The 11,769-nt window shown below is 47.5% G+C and overlaps 1 protein-coding gene across 2 annotated transcripts; it reads left to right on the forward strand.

Annotated features, from left to right (window-relative positions):
* Positions 1 to 533: 533 nt before the first annotated feature.
* On the forward strand, positions 534 to 9,622 carry HIKESHI (heat shock protein nuclear import factor hikeshi). Of its 2 annotated transcripts, XM_061343310.1 has the most exons (6): positions 576 to 703; positions 1,106 to 1,215; positions 1,467 to 1,704; positions 6,793 to 6,944; positions 7,282 to 7,400; positions 9,248 to 9,622. In XM_061343310.1, exons 3-6 carry the CDS (start codon positions 1,554 to 1,556, stop codon positions 9,300 to 9,302), a joined length of 477 nt encoding a protein of 158 aa, XP_061199294.1. In that variant the 5' UTR covers positions 576 to 703; positions 1,106 to 1,215; positions 1,467 to 1,553; the 3' UTR covers positions 9,303 to 9,622. The 2 variants fall into 2 exon arrangements, with proteins under 2 accessions (XP_061199293.1, XP_061199294.1); XM_061343309.1 differs by lacking the exon at positions 1,106 to 1,215 and having other exon boundaries at positions 534 to 703.
* The last annotated feature ends 2,147 nt before the right edge of the window (positions 9,623 to 11,769 follow it).

Genomic DNA, 11,769 nt, shown 5'->3' on the forward strand with positions numbered 1-11,769 from the left:
AAGCTCATCCAGTTCCAACCCCTGCCACAGGCAGGGACACCTTCCACTAGAGCAGCTTGCTCCAAGCCCCTGTGTCCAACCTGGCCTTGAACACTGCCAGGGATGAGGCAGCCACAGCTTCTCTGGGCACCCTGTGCCAGCACCTCAGCACCCTCACAGGGAAGAGCTTCTGCCTAAGAGCTCAGCTCAGTCTCCCTTTTCAGTTTTAACCCATTACCCCTTGTCCTATCACTACAGTCCCTAATGAAGAGTCCATCCCCAGCATCCCTATAGGCCCCCTTCAGATACTGGACGGCTGCTATGAGGTCTCCACACAGCCTTCTCTTCTCCAGGCTGAACAGCCCCAACTTTCTCAGCCTGTCTCCGTACGGGAGATGCTCCAGCCCCTGATCATCCTCGGGGCCTTCTTTAGAGTGCACACTCTATGTGCTCCCAACCGCTTTCTTTGGCCCGCTGGACGTGTCCGGTGCTGTGTGCCCCTCCGTCCCCCCTTCCCTGCCGTCCCTCCTCCCTCCACCTCAGCACCCTTAGCCCGTTTCCGTCTCGTTCCTCCCGCGCCCCGGATATGACTCGCTGTCGGCGCGGTCTCTTTTCCGGCTGTGATATCCGGGAGCGGGCGCCCATGAAGGCTCGGCAGCAGCGGAGCGCCTGAGGGGGTTCGGCGGCCGCCGCCATGTTCGGCTGCCTGGTGGCGGGCAGGCTGGTGAGCGCGGCGGGGCCGGGGCCGGGGCCATTGGGGAGCTGCCGCCGGGGCTCGTCCTTCCCCTCGCTGGGCTCCTCCGAGGGGCCTGGCTGCTCTTGTCCCGCCTGCCCGGCTCGGCCGGCTCCTGCGCCTCCTGCCCAGGGGCAGCTGCGGTGTAGAGCCTCATTGCTGGGAGGCAGTTGCTGATGGAGAGGCTTGGGCTCCTCAGAGAGTTGCCGTGTCCTCTGCTTGGGCTTCTCAGAGACAAGCTGGGAGCTTAAAAAGAAGCGTTTTTAAGGCTAGATTGTGCGTTGTCTGCAGGGATGTGGCATCTCGGGTAAAGAGGAGGGTTTCTTTTGCTCTGGCATTCAGCCGTCCTTCTGCTGCCTGTCTCAAGGTCTATTGTATTTCCTATGTGAACAGGTTTCCATGATCCTGGGGTTGTGCCAGCCAAGGTGGTCAACAGCCACTGCTTATAGACTTGGCAACCTCTTCTGCACCCTATTTTCCTCCTACGCACATGGGGAGCGAAGGTATTCTGATCCTGTTAGTCCCGGGTGGGATATCTGTGCAGTGCAGGTAGAACGAGACTGTTGTGCCTTTCTAGTAATGTATTCTGCAGTTGTTCTTCTGCTGTGTTTGACTTCTTCTCTGGCTATCTGCTGTTTAGGTTGCTGCGTTCCTCACTTTCTGTTATGTTCCACTTTAGGTGTGTTTCTGTGAAGGGCAGTTCGCAGTTACGGATGAAGACTAGTCATGCTAATAAAGGTTTTGTTCTCTTTAGGTACAAGCAGCTCCCCAGCAAGTGGCTGAAGACAAGTTTGTATTTGATATACCAGACTATGAAAACATCAATCACGTAGTGGTCTTCATGCTGGGAACTATACCATTTCCAGATGGAATGGGAGGATCGGTCTATTTTTGTTATCCGGACCAGAATGGGATGGCAGTGTGGCAGCTGCTGGGGTTTGTCACTAATGAGAAGCCAAGTGCCATCTTCAAGATTTCTGGTCTGAAATCTGGTAAGACCGGTAAAAGGCTGCACTCAGCGGAGGGGATGTGCTCCTGCACGTGTAAAGGGATGAAGGTGGTTTTGAACACTGTGTGTGTTCAGATGTGGTGCTAGAAGCAGTCTGTCAGCTTTGTGGGAGTCTGTCTGTTAATTTTCCTAGAGAAATTCCTCACTCATCCCTTGTTGCATGTAATGTTGATCTGGGAATTCCTTTGAGCAGGTCTGGCATGTGTTCCCATGGAGAACCTGAGGAAGAGTGACCCTATAGCTTCCTTGGCATGTTTTTAGGTGTTCTTCTGGACATGCCTGAAGCGTTTTCTTTCAGCTTCCACTGTTAAGTAGTTCCAGTCCTTATAAACAGAGACAGGCTTTGTAATGAGTAAAGTCTGATGTGGTTTCAGACAGCTAATTCTTCCCATTCAGGTGCTGTTGCACTCTGTCCAGTAGAGAGTGGACATTGGAAAGCAGCTTTCCCAATGCTTTAGTATTTTTGATACAGGCCCGAGATGGAGAAGTCTGACTCATGAGGGAGCCAGAGAATGCCGGTGCTGTCTGAGATAGGTGTGGGTGTGTTTTCCTAAAGAGATGGGAATGTTGCCATGCATATTGTAAAAATGATGAAGCGCCCCAATGGCACAGTTTTGTCTTAAGTGTTAAAGGGACAGTGGTAGGACAAAGGGTGATGGGTTCAAACTGAAACAGGGGAAGTGCAGGTTAGATATAAGGAAGAAGTTCTTCACTGTGAGGGTGGCGAGGCACTGGAACAAGCTGCCCAAAGAAGTGGTAAATGCTCCATCCCTGGCAGTGTTCAAGGCCAGGTTGGTCAGAGCCTTGGGCAGCATGGTTTAGTGTGAGGTGTCCCTGCCCATGGCACAGGGTTGGAACTGGATGATCTTGGGTCCTTTCCAACCCAAACCATTCTGTGATTCTGTGTATGTCAGTCAAGCAGCTTGAAGTGTTAGAGTGATAAAGTAATGCACACCTTTTGTAGGCTTCAGTGTGGCCTACCGCCTTAACTTCAGTTTCTGCTTAGGTAAGCATTGAGGTTGCTGTAATAAAATGTGGTAATTATTAATGTGGCATGCTCTTTTTTGAGTCAGTCCTGGGTGGCATTGTGATGTGAGATAAGGCCTCTCGGTGTGCAGAGCAAAATGAACTCTTTATCATGTACAGCCTCAAAAGCTGGGCTTTCAGGAGGAGAGAGAACAGCTACAGGAAGGGCTTGGTGGAGGCATGGTTTTGTATACTACAAGTTGTGTTGTTAGTGAAACAGTAAAGGGTATTACCCATTCTTCTTCTATATGTTTCTTATGCTGAAAAGACTGTTATGTGTGCTTTCAAATAGGTATGTAGGTAAATTCATTTTCAAATGCTTTTTGCATGATAAACTGTAATTTCCAAGTAAGGGTTGCTCTTAATGAAGAACTGCGAGACATGGAAGTGTTGACAAACCATATATGTTAGGTCCTTGGTGATATGGTTTAGTGATGGTCTTGGCAATGCTGGGGAGTGGTTGAACTTGAGCTTAAAGGTCTTGACCAACCTAGTTGGTTATATGACTCTATGGTTGAATGCATTTCAGTGCAGTGCGGCAGTGCTGTCTCTGTGTGAACAGCAGAGAGCACCCCTGTTCCTGTTGTTGTGTACAGCTGATCTCAGGCTATAGAGTCAGTATAAGCTCCACAGTCTTAGTTTCCATGGCCATAAACAATTATACAATGAAGACTATGAGGCTGTAGAAAGGTGAGGAGGGAAAAAGGACTACAGAGAGCTGGAATCGTTGAAAAACATTCTGATTGTTGAAATCTGTGGTTTGGGTTCAGTCCCTTGAGAGAAACAGTTTTGTGTCCGTGTTTGTCAGCTCCCTATGAAACAGGAGCTCTGGCAGAGTTTCTTACTGTGTGATGTTTCTTATGTGATCATGAGTGGCCAGCTGAGGTGGCACCTGGTTTATTACAGATTTTAGGAGAGGTTAAATGTATCATTTCTAGCTCTTAAGTTATGTGTAGTGTCTAAAATGCCTTGGAACCATACAGGGTTTGTGGTGTGTGTAACTCGCCCACGTTGCATGTAAGCACTGGCTGGGCTGTTAAATACGGTATCTGGGGGTGTGGTATTACACTTCTGGACAACGAGGGTCAAGTAAAATGGCATTGCCCCAGGTTTTTATTTCCTTGCTTCTCCCCTCTTTCCTGTCCCATGCTCACTTAGGAGAGCCAATGCAGGTGAACTCTGCAGTGTTTCCAAGTGGGATACCAGAAGGTTGTCTCCATAGATGAACTAAAGGGGAAATCACACTTGTGGAATACAGTCTTCAACATGAAAGTGATTTGTGGAATAGACACTAAATTATGAACCTGGGTGCTTATCCTTGACTACAGGTGCTATTTATACTCAGGTAACCTTAGAATAAGTGATTTCCAGATTGGCTGTTCAAGGTGTCTGACAGGAATGCCATCATTCCCTATAAAATACTCCTTTGTTGCTCCTGTATAATCAGGCGAAGTTTGTTGAATTGTATTTCTTAGTATCCTTGGTACAAACTTAATCTATCTAAAAGCAGGCTTTTTATGTTGCTCTTCTTTGCTAACATTTAACCATTCTTAAAATCTGTGCTGGGAGGTTAGAAATACACTTGCTGGTGCATTTCTTGTGTTGGTGTTTTTGTTGTGTTGACCCCTTGATTTATCAAATTGTCTTGCATCTGCTGTGATATTGATACGTGTAGGAGTCAAAGGCCTCAAAATTGCATGTTTCTTTTTGAGGATTAACTATCATGTAAGGTGAGTGGCTTTGTAATAAGCATTAAATCTGAATTACTTTGCATCACTTCAGATGCAGTCTTCATGTTTGCTGGGAATAAGGCTTATTAAACCAACCACACACTCCCCCCAAACAAAATTGCTGGTTAGATTTTGTGCTGAATAAAGTTTGTGAGGTTTAGGGCTTTTTATCTGCATTTCCCACCCCCACTGGGATGACAGTCAGTGGGCAATCTTCTGGGCTCTTATTCTTCCCAGTTCTCTCCAATTACTGAAATATAAACGAAAAGCTTAGTTCCTATAAAGGTTTTGCTGTCTTTTACTCACAGGTCATGTTTCCTGTTGAATCCATTTACTTCATAGGGAGCTTTAAAATGGTTTGGGTTGGAAGGGACCTTAAAGCTCATCCAGTTCCAACCCCTGCCACGGGCAGGGACACCTTCCAACTAGAGCAGCTTGCTTCAAGCCCCTGTGTCCAACCTGGCCCTGAACACTGCCAGGGATGGGGCAGTCACAGCTTCTCTGGGCACCCTGTGCCAGCGCCTCAGCACCCTCACAGGGAAGAATATCTTCCTTATATCTAACCTAAATCTCTGTTTCAGTTTCAGCCCATTACCCCTTGTCCTATCACTACAGTCACAGGGAAGAGCTGCCTAAGAGCTCATCTCAGTCTCCCCTCTGTCAGGTTAAAGCCATTCCCCTTGTCCTGTCCCTACAGGCCCTTGTTCAAAGCCCCTCTCCAGGTTTCCTGTAGCCCCTTTAGGCACTGGAGCTGCTTTAAGGTCTCCCTGGAGCCTTCTCTTGTCCAGGTTGACCCAGCCCAGCTCTCTCAGCCTGGCTCCAGAGCAGAGCTGCTCCAGCCCTCGCAGCATCTCTGTGGCCTCCTCTGGACTCATGCTAACAGCTCAACATGCTGCTTATGTTGGGAGCCCCAGAGCTGAACACAGCTGCAGTGGGCATCTCACAAGAGCAAAGGGGAAAAATCCCCTCCCTTGACCTGCTGCTTACACTTCCTTTGATGCAGCCCAGGACATGGTTGGTTTCTGGGCTCAAGCACACATGGCCGGGTCATGTTGAGCTTCTTTTCAGTCTACACCCCTAAATCCTTCTCCTGAGGGCTGCTCTCAATCCATAGTCTGATGAGTGGTCAGTGTGATGGACCACTGGTGGACCAGCTGCACCCAGAGCGTTGTAGTAAATGGCTCCTTCTCATAGTGCAACCTGTCACTAGTGGGGTCCCTAAGGGACTGATACTGGACACAACACTGTTCAGTGTCTTCATAAATGATCTGCAGGATGGGATCAAGTGTACCCTGATGATGTTTGCTGATGGGGAACCAAACTGACTGGGGAAGTGGACACTTTGGAAGAGAGAGCCACCCTGCAGTGTGAACTGGATAGGCTGAAGGTGCTGGCTAACAAGAAAGTGTTGGACTTACTAAGTTCAACAATATGTGTACGGTCTTACACCTGGCAAGACACAATCCAGGGGAGATACAAAGCCAGGCTGGGATCTGCCTGGCTGGGGAGCTGCTCTGCAGAAACGGACCTGGCTGTCCTGGTGAACATTAGGAGTGAACAGTGTGCAGATGTGGCAGAGAAAGCCAGCAGGGTGCTGAGATACATCAACAAAGGCATTACCATCAGATAAAGATGTCTTTGTCCCACTTTAGTCAGCATCTGTCAGGCCACACTGGGAATACTGTGTTCAGTTTTGGTCCCCACTATACAAAAAGGTGTGGACGGGCTGGAGAGGGTCCAGAGACGGGCCACAGAGATGATCCCAAGACTGGGAAGCTGCATTAGGAAAGGCTGAGAGAGCTGGGACTGTGCAGCCTGGGGAAAAGAAGGCTCAGGGGAGACCTTATAACCATGTACCAAAACCTGAGGAGCAGCACTCATCACTGGTCTTCACGGGGACATTAAGTCATTGACCACAACTCTCTGAGTGCAGCCATCCAGCCAGTTTCTTAGCCACAAGTGCTCCATCTGTCCAAGCCATATCTCTCCAGGTTAGGGACAAGGACATTGTCCAGTGCTTTGCACAAGTCCACGTGGTTGATGTCAGTAACAAGTCCAGGTCGATGTCAGTTTTATTCTCCCTTTTTTTAACTACTTCCTTAAGATCTGTTGTGTTTTTTGATGTACTGATCACACTGTTTCATCTCTTGGGTGTACTTGTGCCTGTGCTTGGGCTGTGTGTATCTTCTGCATGTCTAAGGGGTGTTTCTGGTGGGAATTGAGGAATTCTTTCTACGGAAGAAACAGGGTGATTTAAGTAACACAGCCTTTGCATGTGTGCCAGATCTAACGTGTGCTGTTTGTGGTGCTTTCAGGGAAGGGAAGTCAACATCCCTTTGGTGCCATGAACCTCCCTCAGACACCCACGGTGGCCCAGATCGGAATCTCAGTGGAACTGCTGGAGAACCTGGCCCAGCAGACTCCTGTTGCAAGTGCTGCTGTGTCATCAGTAGATTCATTCACAGAGGTAGTTTGGACGTTCTGTTGTCGGATATTCTCTGTGTCATGAAAGTCTAGGAATTGAGCCTCTGAAGGACTAATGGAGGGGGAAAAGACATGGTGATGGGTGGCTGCAGGATTGTAACCAACGCAGTCATTGTCATTGCCATTTGGCTGTATGCTTTGATGTTTTGAAATCGTAGAATGACGAAATGGTCTGGGTTGAAAGAGGCCTTAAGATCATCTAGTTCCAACTACAAGGCTCATTTTACTTCGTGTAGGAGTTGTAAATCCATCCAGCTTTTGCACAGAAATTTAAAATGAGAAAAAGAACTTATTGAAAATGTCGCTTTTTTTCATTTCAGTTCACTCAGAAGATGTTGGACAACTTCTATAACTTCGCTTCCTCGTTTGCTGTTACTCAGGCACAGATGACCCCAAACCCCTCCGAAGCTTTCATTCCTGCAAATGTAGTCCTGAAATGGTAAGGGCAGGGATCTCGAGTGACAAAGGTTCTTTCTTCCAGGCATTAAACCAGCCAATTTCTCAGTATTGAACTACTCTCATGTTACTTAGTGTTTCATGTTTTAAAGTGTTTGTGGTTTATCTCAAGTAAAAAGAGGTTCTGCCACTGTTTTCATATTTGTCACCATCTTCATGCCATTTTCTAATTAGAAAAGTGCTGTATAGCCTATGATGTTTTCTTTGCTTCTAGAAATGTCACCCTTGACATATGTGATTTGCACTATGTTGCTGGTTATGCAAATGCTCTGGAGTCATGGGAAGACAGAACGTGCTGATACTTGTCAGTTTGTGCTTATTTGTTACGCTCTGTCTCTTCCTAGACATAACTCCAGCATAATTACATTGCTTGAGAATATGGGAGATGTGGAGAAATCATGTTCCTCATTAACCTGGTTCTGTTACCAAGACCTTTCTGCACAAGTACAGGAATCTTAAGAGCTGTTTTCCAGGGCCTAGTTAAGAAATAACAGTATGTGGGGGTAGTCTATGTAGTATGGAGATAACTTGTGAGCTTAGGGAGCAGTCCTTTAGGATGCCTGACAAAGTCTGCCCCACAGTTTATCAGTTTAACCCCCTTTAGCTTCTACAGTATCAACCAAAACCTGTCTTAAAACAGTGTTCTGGGCTCTCTGTGAATAGTTTTGTCACTAGTACTGAGTATGCAGGCAGTTAACAACAGCAGTGTTTTTTCTTTGGGAGTGTAACTCTTTCTATTTAAAAGGTAACTACACACTCCGTGAACACATATAGGTAAGGTCTCTGATGAGAGAAACCAAAGGGAAGACAGGCTAAAGAAGCAGGATAATGGCTGGGCACTGCCTAGATGATGCTGAATTTACTTTTGGCTGTTGTTCAGAACAGTAGAGCAAAGAGAGGTGTAACTCTGTATAGAAATCTGTTAGTGTGATTACTGCCACAGAAAAACAACACTTTTTGGCTCAGTTCCTATGTTGGTGAATCATTACAATGTGTTTAATGATCACTTGTAATAGGTAGAATATCTTGGGTGTCTGCAGTGGGCTGGCTGCCATGGAAATTCAATAGTTGGCTTAGAAACTCATTCATAAATAAGCCTTTCTCTAACTTGAGTGGGTTTAAACTCCTCTAGAATTATAGAATCACAGAATGATTTGGGTTGGAAGGGACCTTAAAGCTCACCCAGTCCCAACCCCCTGCCACGGGCAGGCACACCTTCCAGTGGAGCAGCTTGCTCCAAGCCCCTGTGTCCAACCTGGCCTTGAACACTGCCAGGGATGGGGCAGCCACAGCTTCTCTGGGCACCCTGTGCCAGCGCCTCAGCACCCGCACAGGGAAGATGTAGAAGTTGGAATCATTTGTTAAGGGTGGAAGGATGATGGGGACTGCTTTGTCTCAAGGATTCTATTACAACCACAAAGCAAATTGTTGCATAGGATTATAGAATGGAATAGTAGCGTTGGGTACAGAATTATCATTGGGCCCCTCTTCCTTACCTGTGAGCAGGTCACATGTACTCTGCTATGAAGCACTGGAATTGGAGGCTGCAATCCCTGTGTCAGTCTGCTCGTGTCTGTCAAGCTGCTGGCTCCTGTCCACTGTCCCCATGAGCTGGGAAGTGCTGAAGGGACCGGTTCCATCCCAGGTGGAACAGCACTGAGGGGGTAGTACAGGGGCAGATGTGGCAGGGGCACCACACACTAAACCATGTCACCCAAAACTCCATCCAGCCTGGCCCTAGAGTACATGTAACTTACCATGTTCTTCACATAGATTGGTTTGTGTCCTTCTTTCTTTGCAGCAGTTCTTATTTCTTGGACTTTCTTCCAGGTATGAGAACTTCCAGAGACGTCTGACACAGAACCCTCTCTTCTGGAAGACATAAGCTGACACTGTGTCATTTGAAGCACCTTCCAAACAGTGTTACCAGAAAGATAACAGCAGCAGCAAGTCCATTGGAGAACTTTTGGGAAAGGAAACAACGAACGATTACTCCAGAGAGACAAACGTGGATCATTTGTATTACTCTTGGAACTTATTTAAAATGAAAATCAGTGAAAACTGCTTGCCTGTATTGGGGTTTTTTAACTGAAGTGCTTGGCTGCAATAAACCACTGTTCCATGTGCATGTGTAGGAATACCCTCTTGAAACTGCATTTGAAGTGGAAGAAAATACAAGATTAAAAACAGAAGCAGTGTTTTGTACTTGTGTGTTTAGTTCTGAACAAAATAAGTGGAGTTTTTCCTTGTTCACCTCATTCTGAAGGGTGATCAGGCAGATACAAAAACACACTGATGGTTTTCCTGTGGGTACACACACAAAGTTTGTACAGTGTGGACAACCACTATTGGTGTCACCAGCTTGTACAAATAGCACAGGGGCATTCCCCCCTTTTGGGTGTGAAGACACGGTTGAGCTTCACTTCAGGGTCCCTGTTGAGGAAGGGAATAAACCTCTTCCTGCATTTCCCTGTTCCAGGATGAAAAGTGTTTTAGTGTCGTTTCTCTGCCTCGAGAGCCTGGTTTGAGTACGTTGTGGTAACGTGTTTACTCAGTCACCACCAGGTGGAGTAAAACCTCAGCAAACAGGAGCTTCAGCCCTGAGGATGGTTTTAGACTGACAAGAGACTGAGATGAGCTCTTAGGCAGAAGCTCTTCCCTGTGAGGGTGCTGAGGCGCTGGCACAGGGTGCCCAGAGAAGCTGTGGCTGCCCCATCCCTGGCAGTGTTCAAGGCCAGGTTGGACACAGGGGCTTGGAGCAAGCTGCTCTAGTGGAAGGTGTCCCTGCCTGTGGCAGGGGCATTGAACTAGATGAGCTTTAAAGGTCCCTTCCAACCCAAACCATTCAAGTTATTTTGCTAAAGAACTTGAGCATTGAAGCTTTCAAGATGTGACACAAACATATGTATTAAAGGTTAAAAGGTTTTGGAGATTGTTAAACTCTAAAATCTTCTGCAATGATTACAACTCTATGAGCTCTGGATTTTTCAGAAGATGCACAATGATTTGAGGGTTTTTTGCCCTTTTTTCATCTAGAGCCTGGCAACATGAGGAAGAAAACACCTCAATGAAATAAATACACAACGTCCATGTTCACTTGAGCTTTTCTGGTCTTAACCAAGGCGGTGTTTCTCTTGTGGTGTATATTCAAGATATTTTTAACCCTAAAAGCATATGGGTCTGACTGTTGTAAAGGAGAACTTTTCCTTCCTCGTGGCCTGCTCCAGCTCTGCTTTTGCAAGTTCACATTCTCTAGTTCTTTCCTTCATGAACACGCTGAATCTGATCTAAGCTCCATCCAGCTTTCTTCAAGGCAAGCCTACTGGAGCATTGGTCTGCATTTAAAGAGAAGTCTTCAGCACATGCAGTAGTTAAGACAGAAGTTAAAGCTCCCCTGACTGTGATTAGGCCTCTCTCCAGCCTGGCACCACCCTTCCTTCCCGTCCCTTCCAGCAGAGCAGCTCATTTGTCAGCACATAACACTTACATACCAAAGCCCAACCACAGCTGAACAATCCTGCTCCAGTATCCTGTTTCACTCTGCTCTGGCGACAGGAAAACAGCAGACCCAGTTAATGACATGCTACCCTAAATCGCCTGCAAAGGCTCCAACCCAAGTGTTCTCAACAGTTCAGCTCTTCTGATCTGAGCCTCATCCTTGAAGGCTCTGAGCACTCCCATTGCCTCTTTGGAGGGTTCCCCCAGCCACACCCCCACCACCACAGCCTTCCAGACTGCCAACTCCACCCTTCCCACAGAAATGACTATTAGGTACAGGGATACTGCACCAGCAGTGCTATAGATGCAGCACTGGAGGTTAAAACCTGTCTCCAGTCTCATGTCTCTCTTCAACTCATCCATGTTCAGCTCTGCAGGTACTTCTTGAAGATGGGCTGAGAGAGCTGGGCTGGTTCAGCCTGGAAAAAAAGAAGGCTCCTGAAGGGGAGACCTTAGAGCAGCTCCAGTGCCTAAAGGGGCTGCAGGAAACCTGGAGAGGGGCTTGGGACAAGGGCCTGTAGGGACAGGCCAAGGGGAATGGCTTGAACCTGCCCGAGGGGCGACGGAGATGAGCTCTTAGGCAGAAGCTCTTCCCTGTGAGGGTGCTAAGGCACTGGCACAGGGTGCCCAGAGAAGCTGTGGCTGCCCCATCCCTGGCAGTGATCAAGGCCAGGCTGGGCACAGGGGCTTGGAGCAACCTGCTCTAGTGGAAGGTGTCCCTGCCCATGGCAGGGGGGTGGAACTGGATGAGCTTTAAGGTGCCTTTCACCCAAACCGTGACTCTAAGACTCATTTACATGTGCAATTCGTTTGAAGAACAAGTTCAAAATATTTTTAGCAGCAATTTAACATAT

The sequence above is a fragment of the Neopsephotus bourkii genome, unplaced genomic scaffold (genome assembly GCF_033783945.1).
Source record: "Neopsephotus bourkii isolate Nb327-2 ecotype Australia unplaced genomic scaffold, CSIRO-AGI_Nbou_v1 NB_1825, whole genome shotgun sequence".
In the NCBI taxonomy this organism is placed as follows: domain Eukaryota; kingdom Metazoa; phylum Chordata; class Aves; order Psittaciformes; family Psittacidae; genus Neopsephotus; species Neopsephotus bourkii.

Excerpts from the sequence above, each read along its gene's own strand:
- HIKESHI (XM_061343309.1), top strand. The coding sequence starts at position 674 with ATGTTCGGCTGCCTGGTGGCGGGCAGGCTG. Across the intron at positions 704-1,466 it reads GCCTGGTGGCGGGCAGGCTG|GTACAAGCAGCTCCCCAGCA; the intron begins GTGAGCGCGGCG and ends TGTTCTCTTTAG. Across the intron at positions 1,705-6,792 it reads GATTTCTGGTCTGAAATCTG|GGAAGGGAAGTCAACATCCC; the intron begins GTAAGACCGGTA and ends TGGTGCTTTCAG.